General features: G+C 51.0%; 5 protein-coding genes across 5 annotated transcripts; 1 reads left to right on the plus strand and 4 right to left on the minus strand.

Moving 5' to 3' along the window:
* Positions 1 to 709: 709 nt before the first annotated feature.
* On the minus strand, positions 710 to 1281 carry STEHIDRAFT_116259 (uncharacterized protein; the record flags this gene model as incomplete). The annotated part of the gene is made up of 4 exons (XM_007311034.1): positions 710 to 910; positions 965 to 1054; positions 1110 to 1159; positions 1221 to 1281. 4 exons carry the CDS (start codon positions 1279 to 1281, stop codon positions 710 to 712), a joined length of 402 nt encoding a protein of 133 aa, XP_007311096.1.
* Positions 1282 to 2771: 1490 nt separating this feature from the next.
* STEHIDRAFT_69093 (uncharacterized protein) lies at positions 2772 to 3646 on the minus strand (the record flags this gene model as incomplete). Its single annotated transcript, XM_007311004.1, has 2 exons — positions 2772 to 2868; positions 3315 to 3646. Coding segments are annotated over 2 exons (429 nt in total), but the record flags the coding sequence as incomplete, so codon positions are not given.
* Positions 3647 to 8642: 4996 nt separating this feature from the next.
* On the minus strand, positions 8643 to 9559 carry STEHIDRAFT_69030 (uncharacterized protein; the record flags this gene model as incomplete). Its single annotated transcript, XM_007310992.1, has 3 exons — positions 8643 to 9055; positions 9116 to 9266; positions 9332 to 9559. Coding segments are annotated over 3 exons (792 nt in total), but the record flags the coding sequence as incomplete, so codon positions are not given.
* Positions 9560 to 12651: 3092 nt separating this feature from the next.
* On the minus strand, positions 12652 to 13997 carry STEHIDRAFT_116262 (uncharacterized protein; the record flags this gene model as incomplete). The annotated part of the gene is made up of 2 exons (XM_007311035.1): positions 12652 to 13050; positions 13110 to 13997. 2 exons carry the CDS (start codon positions 13995 to 13997, stop codon positions 12652 to 12654), a joined length of 1287 nt encoding a protein of 428 aa, XP_007311097.1.
* A 671-nt stretch (positions 13998 to 14668) lies between these two features.
* On the plus strand, positions 14669 to 15212 carry STEHIDRAFT_163339 (uncharacterized protein; the record flags this gene model as incomplete). The annotated part of the gene is made up of 2 exons (XM_007311036.1): positions 14669 to 14989; positions 15051 to 15212. The coding sequence occupies 2 exons, from the start codon at positions 14669 to 14671 to the stop codon at positions 15210 to 15212; spliced, it is 483 nt and encodes a 160-aa protein (XP_007311098.1).
* Between the last annotated feature and the right edge of the window lie 76 nt (positions 15213 to 15288).

The following is a 15288-nucleotide window of genomic DNA, read 5'->3' on the forward strand; positions in this document are numbered from 1 at the left end:
TTCCAAAGCTAAACAGGAGAAGCGATATTATCGAGGGGATATATCGAAGTGGTCAGCCTTCCACACGTCTGGACTAAGCTATCTCTTCAGGGAACATAGTCCCTGCGCCAACGGCTCTGGCCAGACGGGGTGTAGGTGAGGGTAACGTAGGGAGGACACCATCCGAGTCGACACTGAGGTAGCAGTAGAGAGACAATAGACAGGGATCACCAGTAGAGTAAAACCACGCGTTGACGAAGCTCCGACGCCGCCGCCACGACGACGACGACGACGACGTCGGTTGAAAGACGCGTCCACGCCTTGTGCACTGCCCGATGAATGTGACAATGTGACAAGAACCGCCGACGTCGCCCGCTGTCACACGTGCCACAGTGGCCCCAGTCCCGTTCACGAGTCGCTCCTCACACAAATGATAACCCATCGACAAACTTATGTATTCGGGTACATGGTACAGGAAATATCTGCCACGAAAACCTTCAAGCCGTCTGAGATTGTTTTAGAGAGGATCTTGAAGTGGCGGTTCCATAAAAGTAGCGACGTGTCTACAGACAATTTAACGCTAGCTAGTCTGCTTAAATGATACTACAATGTTCAGTGTAATCATTCAAAGAGATAGGGCATCGTTCCAATAAGAAACTGCACATCATACATCAAGCACACCGACTAATTAAAACTAAATAAAGCCCAAGTCCAAGTACATCACCGCCTACTACGCCAAGATCAATTCGACCAAAGCTTTCACGGCCTGCGGGACAGGAACTTCGTAAAAAAACAAGAGCATATAAGCTATAGCCGCGAGACCGGCGATGCCAGCGGCCGTCTGCATGAGACTAAGGACCACGAAGTAAACCATGTTCCGTATCTTGCGAAGACCGTCTGCCAGCCATCCAAGGAGCAGGAAGATAAGACCCTATATATCATCATCAGTATCCGCGGCAGATTTTACGAGGAGAAAAAGTCACACCTTGAATACCAGAGCGCTCATCCTCCCCAATGAATGTGAATCTTTTGACTCGTCACAAGCAGTGCAACCGGGACCATCAGAGGCGTGCATCTACATAAATTATAAGCAATGATGTCCACGTCGAAGACAACGCCAAACTGCCTACAGAGACGATCGTCACCTGCTCAGTGAGGATGACGCACTGGTCCCTGATGTCTGCAGCATCGCATCAGTACTTCATACTCTCGTTTTGATGATGTTGACCAAAAATACTCACTTGGAACGTCGCCAACGTGAGCTTGACCGTGCGCGTGCTGACGAATGGGGAGTGTGGACATAATAGTTCGAGTAAGGTATGACGAAGGGGGCAGAACAGGGATCCGGTCGATGAGCTACAACAATACGGATAATGAACACCTGGAAGAGTCTCCGGTGATGCTTTTATAGTGCGATCGCCACCGTTTAACTATGCGAGCGACGTCACAGTACGACAAAGGAATGCACTGACCTTGAGTAGCAGTGCGCCGGAGATCGTTAGAACAAAAGAGCTGAGCCGTTCGAGCCCCTTATATGGTTTTTTATAATTTGATGGATCAAAGGGGTTCCTCGTTGAAGCGGACCTGACGTTGAGAAAGGAAAGTTTCTCAACAAAGCTCACAAACACAAATCCGTTGTTGTGCACTATAAGGCGTATGTCGGTGGTGAAGCGTACAATGAAAGCGTCATGGAGAATATCTCATGACGAGATTTGGTGGGCTACGTATGCAACCAAAACAGAGGAACAGAAGCGGCACCAAAAACGAAACCAAAATTGAAGCGATGCCCGCCCCGATCGACACCCAACTCAATGTCGGAACTGCCCAGAACTGCCCGCTGACCTTGAGGACTCTCTCTTACTATACCCTGCCCATCCCAGTGCAGGTCCCTCACATCGAGTCGGGGACTCCTGATATCGTGAAGGCACTGATGAAAGCGGTTGAGGGCTTTGCGAAGACTTGGCTTCAGCAGCAAATAAATGCCTCGGACGGTCTCTATGCGTGCTTCATGGCCGCCAGGAGCCCGTGACAGACTGCTCAAGCCGGTCGTTGTGTATCTTAGGCACTATCTTCGCGAAATGCCAGCCGCGGAGCATGGGCGAGCACTGACCTGCCTCCTCATCAGCGATCATAACCTGAGGGCTCAAAGCAACTGACGTGAATGAGACGTACCTTCTTCTGTCAAGTACGAAGCGTTCTGCCGAGCCTAGAGCAGGAGGTCCATGAGCACACTATTGCGGTGCAGCAGCTAAAGTGCGTGGCGTTCCGCAATGATACTGTGAAACTGGTGGCGAAATGCGTGGCCGATGTTCGGAGGTAAATTGAGAGCGTACCACTTGTGTGGCCCGATGACGAGACACTGGCTAGAGGTATAGATGATACCGATAGCGTGACGGGTGGCGGCTCGACGGACGATGACTCTAATGAACAAGTAGATAGTTAGGAGGAGCGCCGAAAGGTTTTGGGAACCCTAATCGACATCACGGCAAACAGACAGAACAGGACAAGAAAGCAATACGATAGTATGGACATGGAAACAGCGGATGGATGCGACGTGATAAGAGAGTAAGACGAAAGGGATGAGAGACGATGTTCAACATGAAACGTTAAGAGACATAAAAGTCGTGCAGTACATATCTACAGGATGTAGAACAGACATGAAGCGATGACCACGAATGGGGCCATGCGATGCAAGACAGCGGGGGAGAAATATAACATATCAAGATGAACGACCAGAAGAACAATCAAGACATGTACAGCGGGAAAAAGTGCTGTGCACGCAGGTGGAGAGTTCATCGTACCACGACCCTTTTCGTATGCTTACCCGATCTCCTTCGACTTTCGCGCGGGGGAGCCGTCCCAGGGGCGGGCGCTCTCCACTCTTCGACGCTGATTCCCACGTCGATCTAGCTCGACGGAACATGATCAGGCCTGTCCAGTTGGCGGTTAGAAAGGGAAGAAAACATACGAGTGTAGGCGGCGTCTGATCTTGTTGTTGCTGTTGAGGGCGTTGCGAATGCCCGTAATGCAGCGTCGAAGGCGAACCCATCGAATCAGACATCCTCGACGGTGGTGGCGGCGGGCCTTGTTGCAATTGCTGCTGCTGAAGCTGTTGCCGTTGTTGACGTGGTGACGTGTCAGGGTGACCGTAGCCAGAGTACGGAGGATGCTGCATCGGCGGGGCGTGTGCGTGCATCGGTTGATGTTGCGTATGTTGCTGATGCTGGAGAAGTCGTGGGTATTGAGGGTGTTGCGGTTGAGCATGCGGAGACAGATGCGGATACTGTGGATGCATATCGTGGTGCTGCGTCTGAGGCCCTGGAGGGGGCGGTAACGATGCCGAACTCGATTCCGACCGCTTCGCTGGCTGCTGCTGACCATGTGGAGAAAGAGCCAGCGCCATCGTGGCCGCCGCCGTCCATGGTTCCCCCCTCTTCATACCCTCCATTCCTCCTTTGCTCAAGGTAGCCGATGGTTGGAAATCGCTCTCGACCCTCACTCTGACGATCTCCTTGCCCGCCTGGGAAAAGAAGGCGCGTTCTTGTTGGTGGAAGTAAATCGAGGTGGGACCGGGTTTGAGAATCGAGAATTGGTCGGGAGGGGGTGGAGGGAAGAGGCGCATAAGTTCGTGGCCGGTGGGTGGAGGTGGGTAATTACGAGGCCTTGGCGCTTGATCTTGAGGGTGGAGATCGACGTCTATTAGGAGGTGAAAACCACAGGGTGAAGTGGAGTGAAGTGAAGTGAAGTGTGTAGCATCAGTAGGTGTGTGTGGCAGGTAGAAGGAACAATGTCATGCGTGAATATTAATGAAAGTGTGTACGTACGAGGCAGATTGCTCGGAGAGATCGGTCTCCTGATCTGGCCAGAACCAGAGTGACCAGGAGCATGATGATGAATCGGAGGCAGTTGAGCCTCAGGACTGAGGCTATGAGTATGACCATGGTGCATCGGAGGCGTCATGGACGCTGAAGACGGCGAACGGGAGAGCTCGGCTACAGGGAGCAAGCTAAACTGGTGCCGCTGCATGGGGGAAGCGAGAGACGCGGAACGGTAGGGCTTTGCTTATATGGTAGCGTAACATCGGTTGACCCTGATGGACCGCGCCACATTTGGTCGCCACATATCCTGCTTGATGAAGCCATACCTAAATATGCGTTGCACATTCGGCGGAGATTTGAAGGCGTCAAAGCCTACCATATGTGAAGGACACACAATTTCCGCAGGCGCGGCGTGGTGTTTGGACGTTGTTTGGTCCCCGCGAGACGCGTTGAACTCGTGGTAGGCAGATATATATACATTCTTGCACGACCGTATGCTCACCGGTGCGTAAAATCTGGCACGTGAGCTGTAGAGGTGATAATGCATTTCTCTAAGAAGTTAAGAGAGAAACGGAGCAAGTGCACCTAGGGTTGTACACACGTCAACTTTGTCCAGAGTCCCAAACATGAGACGCTCCGCCGGAAACAGACGGACCGAGTGTGAAGTGGCGCACATTTTGGGACTACATGTCCTCAGTCGAGCACGAATTGCACGTCATACACTTGATTTGTCACAAAACTTTTGCATACAGTCGAAAGATATAGTACATGTGGATGTTTGGTTGGAACAGATTCCAGAGATCGTGTCCTCAAAATATTCTGTGAATTTGTTCCGGCCGTTTTGGCCCTGTTTCGTGCATTTTCCCCACAGGATATTCTTACAAAAGAATTGGACAATTCAGCTTGAGAACAGCGTGCATATACATACCATCTATTATTCCTATGCAAAAGTTTTCCGTAATTCTTATTCTACCTTGTGTAAACGTTGCCCGACTAGAGGGTGTATTCGAGACCACGCCACCACTGACCCGCGCGCGAACCAAACAGACCACGCCGCGGCTGCATTAATATTGCGCGTCACCACATGAAGTGCTCACCACGTCGAAGAGCCATTTGTACATGTAAAATTAATATCATTATGACCCATACAAATACTATTCAACCGCAGTACCATAGGAAGGCCATAAATGAGAGCAAGATGGAGACTGCGCATACTAAAAAGCAATACGTGGATCCTTTCGAGTCAGGGGTATACACCTCCTCCTCGCCATCACCGCCGTCCCTTGTCAGAACAACCCCATCACCACTACACACACCACGGAAGATACTATCGTCGGAGTCTGGTCCAAGCGAATTCTCATCCTCAGCCTCCCGCCCAGCAGATCTGCCCAAGCCCTCGCTATTCGGGTTGGGTTCGTCCACGATATCCGAAGACACCGTACTACCGTCATTGGGCAACATCGCATTATTGCTAACCTCTTCATCTATTAGACCCCCATCGCGATGTTCACTCACGTTGCTCCCCTCCAGATCAAGTTCGTCGTCATCGTATTCTCTGAAGAGACGCGGGGATGAATAACGTGTCCAAGGATTAACGTCATCTTCATCTATAGCTCCTATGTCTCGAAAAAAACGGGGCACAGCATCAAGGTAAGCCCAGGTATCCGGAAGGTCTCTTGTATCTGAGTCTAGGGCGGAAAAAGGCTGTCCTTCCATTCCGTCGGTCCAGCATGTGACCAAAAAGGAGTAACATTCGGGGGTGTACTCTCGCATTGCATAGAGGCAGTCATGGTCGAGACTGAAGCACTCTAGGCGATTGACTGCATAATATGCGGCGGATGCAGATTGTCTCCGCCTGAACGCAACAATTTGCTGCAGGACCTGCATCCCAGACCTGAACATGAATCTCCAGCAAAAACGTCCGTCGGTGACAAGTGGCTCTTTCGAAGGATGTTGTTCACGTAACCAAGCCCATCTGTGTTCGATAGCGACGGCCCTGTGATTAGTCTGAAGACACAATCGCTGAAGATTAGGGTACGCGGCTAATGTGCTGGTGGCTTCAGCCTCTGGGTGCTCTATTACGAGTGTCTCTAGCCACTCAAAAAATGGCGCATTCCAGTAAATATCTACGATCGTCATTGATCGCAGACTGGGTATGTTGCGAGTAAGAGCGTCAAGTGGTTCATGCTTCAGAAAATGAGAGGAAAGACCGATATGTCGCAGCGATGTGGAGCAAGGTTCGTAGAGTGACAGAATGGGGTCCAATTCGTGAGGGTCGCAGGGATACTCGGTGGCGATGGTCAGAGACGTGATGTTGGGGAATGAGAACACGGAAGCGATGCTAGCTATCCAGTCCGACGTGGCGAACTTGAGTGATAGGGACGTCATGAGAGGTAGAGGTAGAGGTTCGACAGATTGCGGGAGGTCGAATAGATCATCTGACTCAAGGGCGGGAAACCACAACTCGAGGGAGGTCAACTGCGTAAAATCAAGGTCTCCGATGTGAACGTTGACCAGATTAAAGGGTTCGATAGAACCGGAAGCAGAAAAATGGGAGACGTGCGGTAATTCGAGAAGCAAGGGGTGCAAAAACCTCTCGTCTGGACAACCGAAATCATGCACCTCAGCACTCGTCAATCTCGGTGCTGATCGCAAAAGATCAGTACATTCCTGGGGATAATGAAGTGGCGGGCTCCGGCCGATAACACCGATGTGCTCCAACAAAGTGAGCGAGCCCAACGGTATATGTTCGGGAAATATATAATTAGGCAGGATAGCGAGGACGGAGCTGTCCATATATGCCGCCTTCCAACGACGGGACTCATTGCAGAGGAGTTCCAAGCAGTATAGTGCGAGGTCTTGGTGAGCGGAACCGATGCTGTCAACAATGCTGATGGAGAAGGTGAGGGGAAGGGACCGCGATGATCGTAGGGATAGAGCGAAGACCTCTCGGAAGCTCGAGATATTCTTTATGTGCTTGGAATCGAAGGGAGGCAGCTTGAGCGAAGTCCATAGGATATGAGTTCCGAGGACAATACTGCGTAAATATCGACAGATATGCGAGAAAGACACGCGCTTGTTTGACGGGTGGAAAGTGGTCTGGATGTCTTCAGGGTGGAGCTTGAATATGGTCGTCCAAATTTCGGGCGGGACACTAAGCGCCTTTAGGCAAAACGAGATCAGTAAATACCTATCAAGTAATCAGGTAAGCAACGTAACTTACTTTGCATGGCTTCTGGACCGGTGCATCAGGCTGAGCGTCACGATGCGCCACACAAAGCATATGAGCCTGATCAGGCCTATATATATATAGTGGAAGTCAGTGAAGAGAAGAGAAGCATAAATCATTTCCCCAACACACTGTATTGCTGCTTCCATACTTAGATCAAGAGAATCGAGTAGAGACGGATCTTGGGACGGAGGGACGGAATCACGTCGCTCATGAACATGATGGGGGAACATGGGTCTATGCTGAGCCCAGGGTGCAAAAGCCGGAATTATACTGCCCAGAGAACAAAACCCTCTTCCTGCCCCTATGATAGATAAGTAAGAGAGTCGAGTCTTTTGTTCACTTTGTCCAGTCTTGAAACAATGAAACAACAAGCGGAATAGGACATATTATTCATCCCCGGCACTCGCCGGAGACACACTGTGGCCCACATGGAAGCTGGACAAAGAGCGAAGATGGCCAGGACTTAGATGGGCAGTATTTAGAAGTGGTCTGTTTGGGACCCAAAAACGAATCAACCCAAATGTCTATCCATACAATTGATAGACAGAAAAGGTGTCGGTAGACAAGGGAAACGCGTATTACGGTAACAGGATGCGACGACTCGAAGATGCCCAGCGAAGACCGAAAACCCAAGAAAGAGATGATGTTATATGGGATGAACAGAATACTGCACGGGGCCGAGACGAATTCGGGGCATAAGACGTGTAGAAAGGGCTTAGGTCATGTGCTCGTCTACAGCTGATCCGATCCAAAGTGCAGTACGAGCGAGAGGTGCGGATGGTCTTGATAGTATCGTCCTGCAACTGTCAGGCGGTCCCACACTTTGGTATAGAATTCGGTGTCGTCGAATACTTTGACCAGTTTTCTCCGTACTTGCTTATCCCAAGGGCGATCGACCGCATGCGAATGCGAGGTAATTCTGACACGAATACGGCATGAGAGCAGCTCACGACGAAAGAGACAAAATATACACACATATGATCCAGTAAACCATCTCTGCTGTGTAACGCGGCACATTGAACTCTCCCAGACACGTTCTTCACCTTGTGAGGCACTAAGGAAGGGCAGCGAAATCGCTTCTGATCATCAGCCCTTGCGGTCAAATAGATCTTCTTCTCGTGCCGTTGACGTCGCTTTCCCATCTTCCGTAGTTTCCTTTCGTCTGCATCCAATACGGGTTTCGGGACTGCGCACCCAGAGCCTCCAGCGGGTGCGTCGTTCGGTACTGAAGGCGGGCTGCTACTATGACTCATAGCGATCAATGGGTGTGAGTGTCGGATTTGATCATCCGGGGAGGCTGTAGAATCGGGAAGGGGAGGCATGAGCGAGGTAATACCGGAGTGGGCGTCCTCGGAGAGTACGTCGGAGATGCTGAGGGTAGGTGATTCACTGGCCCAAGGGTTAGTGTTAGCCGAAGTGAAGGAAAGGCGTTTGAGCCGATCTGAAAGTGAGACCCAGCTGAACCACAGCGTCTGATGAAACTGAAGAACATCCGCGCCATCATGCAGGATTCTGTGTTCGCGTAGTTCCTCTTGGACATCGCGTACTTCGGCTAGCTGGGTCGCGCATAGAAAGTCTCGAGCATATTTTATGCAGTCGCTTGCATTTGAAACCTATAGCGAGAAGTGAGCAGGAGAAGGCGAACAAATTGTTTTTGGCATTACCTGGTGTGGGCAGCCGGGAGGTATAAAAACAGCATCTCCCTTTCGCTGACGGATCACAAAAGGCTTAACTTCGTATCTCGTACTGAAGGCCTCAATTTGTGATTCCGTCAGGTACACGCTCTGTGTATGTATCGGGTTTCCATCGTTCGGGGATACCAATTTTTGCTCAACCATGAACTCCTCAAGCATCGGCGAAGCCCATGATGGCCAGAGATGCCAGAGAGCATGACCCGGTTCACCCGTTGGCGACTCTGCCACGTCGAGAGCAATGTTGTACGCCGAAGTTACATCCTTGTGCAGGAATGTTGATCCAATATGTTTACCGACTCTTTGACTCGCATAAGCAAGGTACATCTTCGGCCCTATAAGCAGATCGGAATCAGACTTGTCGGTCAAGGATGTGCACAATGAGATAGACCCACCTAGATCAGCCTTATTGGCATTCGTAGCGAAGTAAGAAGGAAAGTTGTGGACCCCGTCGGCTCTTGTCATGTCGGGAACAGGAACAGTAAGCTCCATCTGGTCATGAAGTTCACCTAGGACTGTCTGCAGGTCTTCTGACGGGGGCCAGTCCTGACGATAACAACACACTGATTAGCCGTGTTGCGTATCATTGGAAGGAAATACTAGATTCATACTTTGAGCTTCCAGATTGTATCATTTGGAGAACGTGGCCGGCCAAAGTCGGACAAAAACTCCGCGAGCGACACTTTCTTATCCTGCTTTTCACCACAACAATCCACCAGACGAACTCGATGGAACCCATAGCAGCGTATAAAGAACTCTTTGCCAACGTCGGTCAACGTTATCTTATTCAGACACTTGGATACGACGACGGGAATTCCTTGGGACCAAAAAGACTGAAAATCTGATAGAAATTTTGGATGATTTTGGTCCAGGATCGGAGCGTCATGGATAATTCGAACTTGCTCCTTGCACAAGGGAACCAGCCTGTATTAGATGTAAATAGTCTGTATTCATGAGGTCAGGTTCGAAGGACTGACGCTTGGGGGTTAGGAACAAGATCGGCCATTTGGGCGGTGACAACCTCCAGCTCATGTCCGTCAAAATAAGTCATCGCCTGAAGTGCAGCTGCTGGATGATAACGTAAAGAGCATGGAGCATCGCCGACGGAGGATGAGGAGCTGGGCTGTAAGACAGACCTAGCGCAGACAGCGCACAGGTCACGACCACAACAGCCGCACACGAAGGATTCAGAGAATAGTTGAGTATGGCAGATGTCTGGATGATGCGTTCAGGTATATAGCTCAAAGCCCGCGTCGTGTAAGCAGCGTACCGCAGGTATCCGTCTGATCCTTAGTTCGGTACCTCCTTACTACGCCTGACAATCGCTGATGATTCATTTCGCGGTGTAGGACTGGAAGAAGAACTTCCGCGATGGTAGTCTAGAAACGGAAGGTATCGTGAAAGAAACAGAGACAGACTAGAATGACACAAACAAACCATCATAGACTTGATTTCCTCTCTAGTGATGATCCGATTCAAGCCTTCCTTGAATTGCAGTGTCCACGGTCGATCGTTGGTGAAGAAAAGACGGCCGTAGGGGCTATGCGCCCTGTCCAGGATGCGATGGTCTAGGAATATGTCTCACCTCATACTCAATGAGCTCAGTAGCTTACAATGCCCACCTTTAAACACGCATCCCTTTCCTTTTCTGCCCGACCGGTTATCGCAACGCCAACACCTAGACCATCCAGATAACCGGGTGCATGCGATGGTTTGCAAGGGAAGATTTGATGCAATGTTCATCACCTCTTGAGATTTTCGTTTAGAAGACATTCTGCTGGGACCGTTGAGCGATGTGTGTAGGAAAGTGAGCGGTGCAGTGTACAGGGTCGAAGTGTGAAAATCGACATGCGCCACCACTTGCGAAACAACTTGGTGAACGCGGTCATGTGATCGCGACGATCCGTCAAGAATCGCGCGGCGGCTCGCGTGGTTCAACGACGCTCAGGCTGACGATGACTCTGATCTTCGAACCATAGCAGTCTAAATATTAGGGTATGTTTCTGAAACTTTCGGGCCGCTAGAGCTCGCTTCCTGCGGACGGATTGAATGTGCATCGATAAATACACGCCCCATCATTAATCCAAAAAAGAAAAGAAAAGAAAACAGCGAGGATCTTCACGAGGAAGACAATATGGTTCGAAGGAGGAACCCCGGGGGTGAGCTATTCATCAAGCAGCGATCTTCTGAGACATGTGAAGAGAAATGGGCTCGACGGGCGTGTTCGTCACGACACTGAGAAAGGTGAACATGGGATATACAAGTCCGACCAATACTCACGGAAGACGCTAGGTATATAAGAGAAGCCCCAACTCTGAACTCTACATCACAAGCTGGCACAACGATCTGGGCAGTCCTTTCCACGACTCCGAATAGTCGCCTCCTCTGATTTCCTCATCGGAGAGGGAGTTCCACCTCCACCCTTTCTTGAACCTTACCAACTTGCCCATTGTTCCATTGTGCTCCATATGACCACGCCGCACTTTATCCTTCAGATGCTCCAACCATAAACGCCCTATATCTTCCAATGATACTGATCTTCTGGATCCAGGTGGTGGAGAGCTCACAAGCGCGCTCATCGCTCGAATAAGGAGTGGCGATGGATCCATGAAAGTGGTCATATGGGTCATCAAGAGCGAGTCGAGCGATATTGTGTTTGGTGAGTTAGGGGTGATGGAATGGAGCATGGGAAGTTCGATGAGTATGATGATACGTCGCATTGAAGGGTCGTTAGGATCGGAGTTGGGTGTGTTGCGGATTAGAGCGGCCATATCCGGGTCAAGATCGCTCCATGAGTCCAGCGTGCGGATGGCGGCATCGGTGATGGAGTAGGCCTTGGACGGAGGGCGTACAATGGCTGCAGACGGTCGCGGCTTCAGGACGATGTGCAAGAAGTGATCTTTGAGGCCCATGGGGAGTCTTCTCAGTGCCGTGCACAGTCGAATGACTTCCAGAGACCGCCGAATATTAACGCTGTGACACACGGCAAATGCGTCGAGTAACTTCCCAGAAGTTTTGGTGTCATCGTCGAACGGTTGGCGGGCAAGGCACTCTTGTCTAAGACCGGCTGCATGAGATGGGATGAAGAAACAAGTAGATGTGAAACCGACGAACTTGTGTACACTCCAATGCTGACGTTGGCAGCCGACAGAGCAGTAGGTTAATGCTGAACAGCCTCCACATCGTGACATGTTCCTGGAGATGACATGGCAGGATGCGCATTCAGCGTCTAAGTCGTACAACTTGGAGCTCATCTGTAGCGTTGATGCTCGTGGAATAGGACAATATAACAGACGGTTGGTGAGCACAGAAGGTGGGCAATGATGGCCTTCAAATAAGGTAGACTGTCGACAAAGAAAGCTTTAGAAGCCATCATCGAAAAATGGCAAACATCACGGTTTAGGAGCGGCTCATTATCATCTCTTTCATCGTCAACCGGGCGTTGAGACGGCTTGCTTTGACTGGCCTGACGCTTTCCTCGTGGCAACCTGAAAGGCGCAGTAGGAGCTGATGATCGAATGTGACATGAATGGAGGCAAATGAAGTTTCAAAGAGAGGAAGAAAAGAACAGTCATACCACTCTGATCATATACATGAGATCGCCTCAAGTTCGCAACGTGGCCAACGGACCTTCAAAAGGCATTTTGCGTTTGTGCTCACTTGCGGAAAAGAAAGGTAGAGGGAATCGAAAGATGCGTACGACAGCCATCTTTCGCAGTATAACTAGGATCAGATCGCTTCGAGATCACAAAGCTGCACGCCGGGCTTGCTCCAGCATTGTTGCAGTTTTTTCCCCTCGCTCGCTGTAGTCGGGGTATGCGATGTCCTCGGGAAGATATCTGAATACAATACGTGGATTGCTTCTCTGGCTCAATGGTGAACTTGCACGAGATACGTCAACAAACAAAAGGACCACATAATCGAATTCATCCTAGCCCCCCCAGCCCGTTACCGTGATCGTATCCTCTGACTGCGTGAACATGATCTTGTCTCGAGCCTCATGCATTAATGTATGGCTCTCGTTCCATGGCCCTTCACGATGCCGCTGCCAGCCCTCCACACAAGTCCCCCTGTCACAATCGACGCGCAGTAAAAAAGTATCCCAGTGTGGCGCTGCCAAGCATCGTTGCCATGCCGACCTGATAGTCCTCGTTATCGTCTGAGTCACTTCTCGGAAGACAGGTTGCTCTCCAGAGCGGGCGAGCACGGCGTTCCACCTATACGTGAGGTTATGCCACTCGAGATCGAATGTGTACCAGTCGTCGAAGACGTGCAGCCATACACGCCGCAGACTTTGCAGAGTCTCCAGCGTCTCGAAAGAGGGAGCATCCTATCAACACTCCGGTATCAATATAAGTAGATTGCAGTAAACATGAGAGGCTAGCTCACCGAGCCGATGGACGACACGTAGTTTCTATACGGCAACGTCAATGATAAAGACTCGGCCTCTGGAGCTGCACTTGCGAGCTCATGCCAGAAGAGCGGTCTGAGACCAATGGCTCCGTCAATATCGATGCCGATTGAGATGGTTTTAGGCCGCACACGGCGTAACGCCATGAGGACCTCAGACAGAGTGTCGTTGGTTGAGATCCAAGACGGCTGGCCAGCGTCGAACTGGTGTTCACGGAGAGATATGTGTTCTAGGGCGTGGTTGAGGGAAAGGGAAACGAATATCGCTATGGGCCCAGCGAAAGATCGCAGATTGGGAAAGACGATGGTGCTGCTTAGCTCAGTCGCGAGAGCTGGAGATATAGCCTCAACAGAAAGGTGCCAGACGCTCTGGGCTTGTGGGGGTACAGGGCTGCACAAGATATTCAATTCGACGTGGCGAAGTATCGAACACTCCGCGTTTCTGGTCGATGGCTGTAAGGCTTCTGGGAAATCGACGAGACGTAGAACGGATAGCCCCGTCAAAGTACGAAGCATGCGGGCGAGTAAGTCTGAAAGAACGGCAGAGCGATCAGAGCTCGCCCGTGCGAATTTATGCGCGTTGGGGTGGACAATCAGCTGTCGGATGCACTGAGCAAACTGGCGGCCCGGACCGAAGACCATGAAACGACAAAAAGATAGCGTGGTTTCGCCAGAACGACGGAGTACGACAGAGCGAACTAAGATCGGGATCGCGACGCGATTCAGCTGGCGACATACAAGTCGGATGTTGGGGATGGTGGTAAGATCTGCGGATTCGAGGATGAGAGCTAACACATCGAGGTTGAGAAGACTGTGAAGCTGAATGTGGCGTCGACGAGTGCTTTGTGTTAACGTCTGGACGCTCATCGTGGAGCGGAGAGAGTGAGAGATCGTAAGGTGGGCGAAGCGTGCTGGTGATAGGGTATTTAAAAGGGAAAGTTCGTGGTGAAGGCCATTGTCCCGCATTTCAATGTCGCACCAAAGAGGGAGGCCTTTGTCCTGCATTTCAATGTCGCACCAAAGAGGCAGCTAAACAGGAGGAGATTGGCGAAGCGATCGTTGACAAAGATGCCAGAAACGGATATGATTTGACGCTCGATCAGGAACAATTAGGCACGGAAGGCAGTGGCTCTCAGTTATGAAAGACGGGCGACAAAACAGATAAAGACGCATTTCTCCGGCAATTGGGCTAAGGATTCGGGCGACGCGAGGCGAACCTCCGCTCAAAAGAGATGGATAATCCGGAAGCTGCTTCGCGGATTTTGTCGAATGGATATTAAGCCAAAGGACTGTGGGGCAGGGGATGAAGCGATTCTGTCGCGGGGAGGATGAGATAACACGTGTAATCAGCAGACTGTCGCACAACCAGGACAAGCAAATGGACGGCGACAGAACAGCCGGCTGTACCGGACGTGGAGCACGCCGACGACTGTGCCTTGTGGTCGACCGAACGACGTGACGCTCAACACCATGTCATTTACTTCGAGGGTTAAGCTAGTCGGAAGGGCTTGACAGCCAGTGTGCCGAAGTCTGCAGCGATGGTGTTCGGGGCAATCCCGGCAGGAGAGAACCTCACCGAGGATCCGTTCGTCATGTACGGCGACCCTATCCAATGGGTTGACAGATATAAGTACGTTGGAACAACTTTCTGCAGTACCCTCCGCGACATCTTCACCATCCACTATGACCTGAAAGCCTTGGCCGCTCAACGGATCGCGAACGTAACTCTTGCTGCGGAGTCCATGACAGGGGCTCTCCCTCCGAAAGAGCGTAGTATCGTTTACCTCGCACGGATCGACGTCACTATCATATCGGAATACGACGTCGCCGTCGACGTCTCTGAGGCCAACCTCAAGAAGGTGTGTCCAGGTGTGATACTTTCGCCGCCTGCTCCGTCTTCAACGACGGTGTTTGTGCCAGATTCCCTACTCCGAATCCGGTATCATGTCTATCCGTCATCGGCGCTTCCTCCTCGCTCTACGCACCCTACGCCACTTTGTGGCCCTCCCTGATACACGACTCGTTCACTCCGCGTACCTTGACTCGTTAGATCTAGCGAGAGTAGCTCTTCATCCTAGCTAGGTTGGGGATCTGGTGCCAATTGCTTTGCGACGTCTGGATCCACCAGTTCTGTTTGATGTTCGCAGGCCGGTCGCCG

Source organism: Stereum hirsutum (genome assembly GCF_000264905.1).
Source record: "Stereum hirsutum FP-91666 SS1 unplaced genomic scaffold STEHIscaffold_23, whole genome shotgun sequence".
In the NCBI taxonomy this organism is placed as follows: Eukaryota; Fungi; Basidiomycota; class Agaricomycetes; order Russulales; family Stereaceae; genus Stereum; species Stereum hirsutum.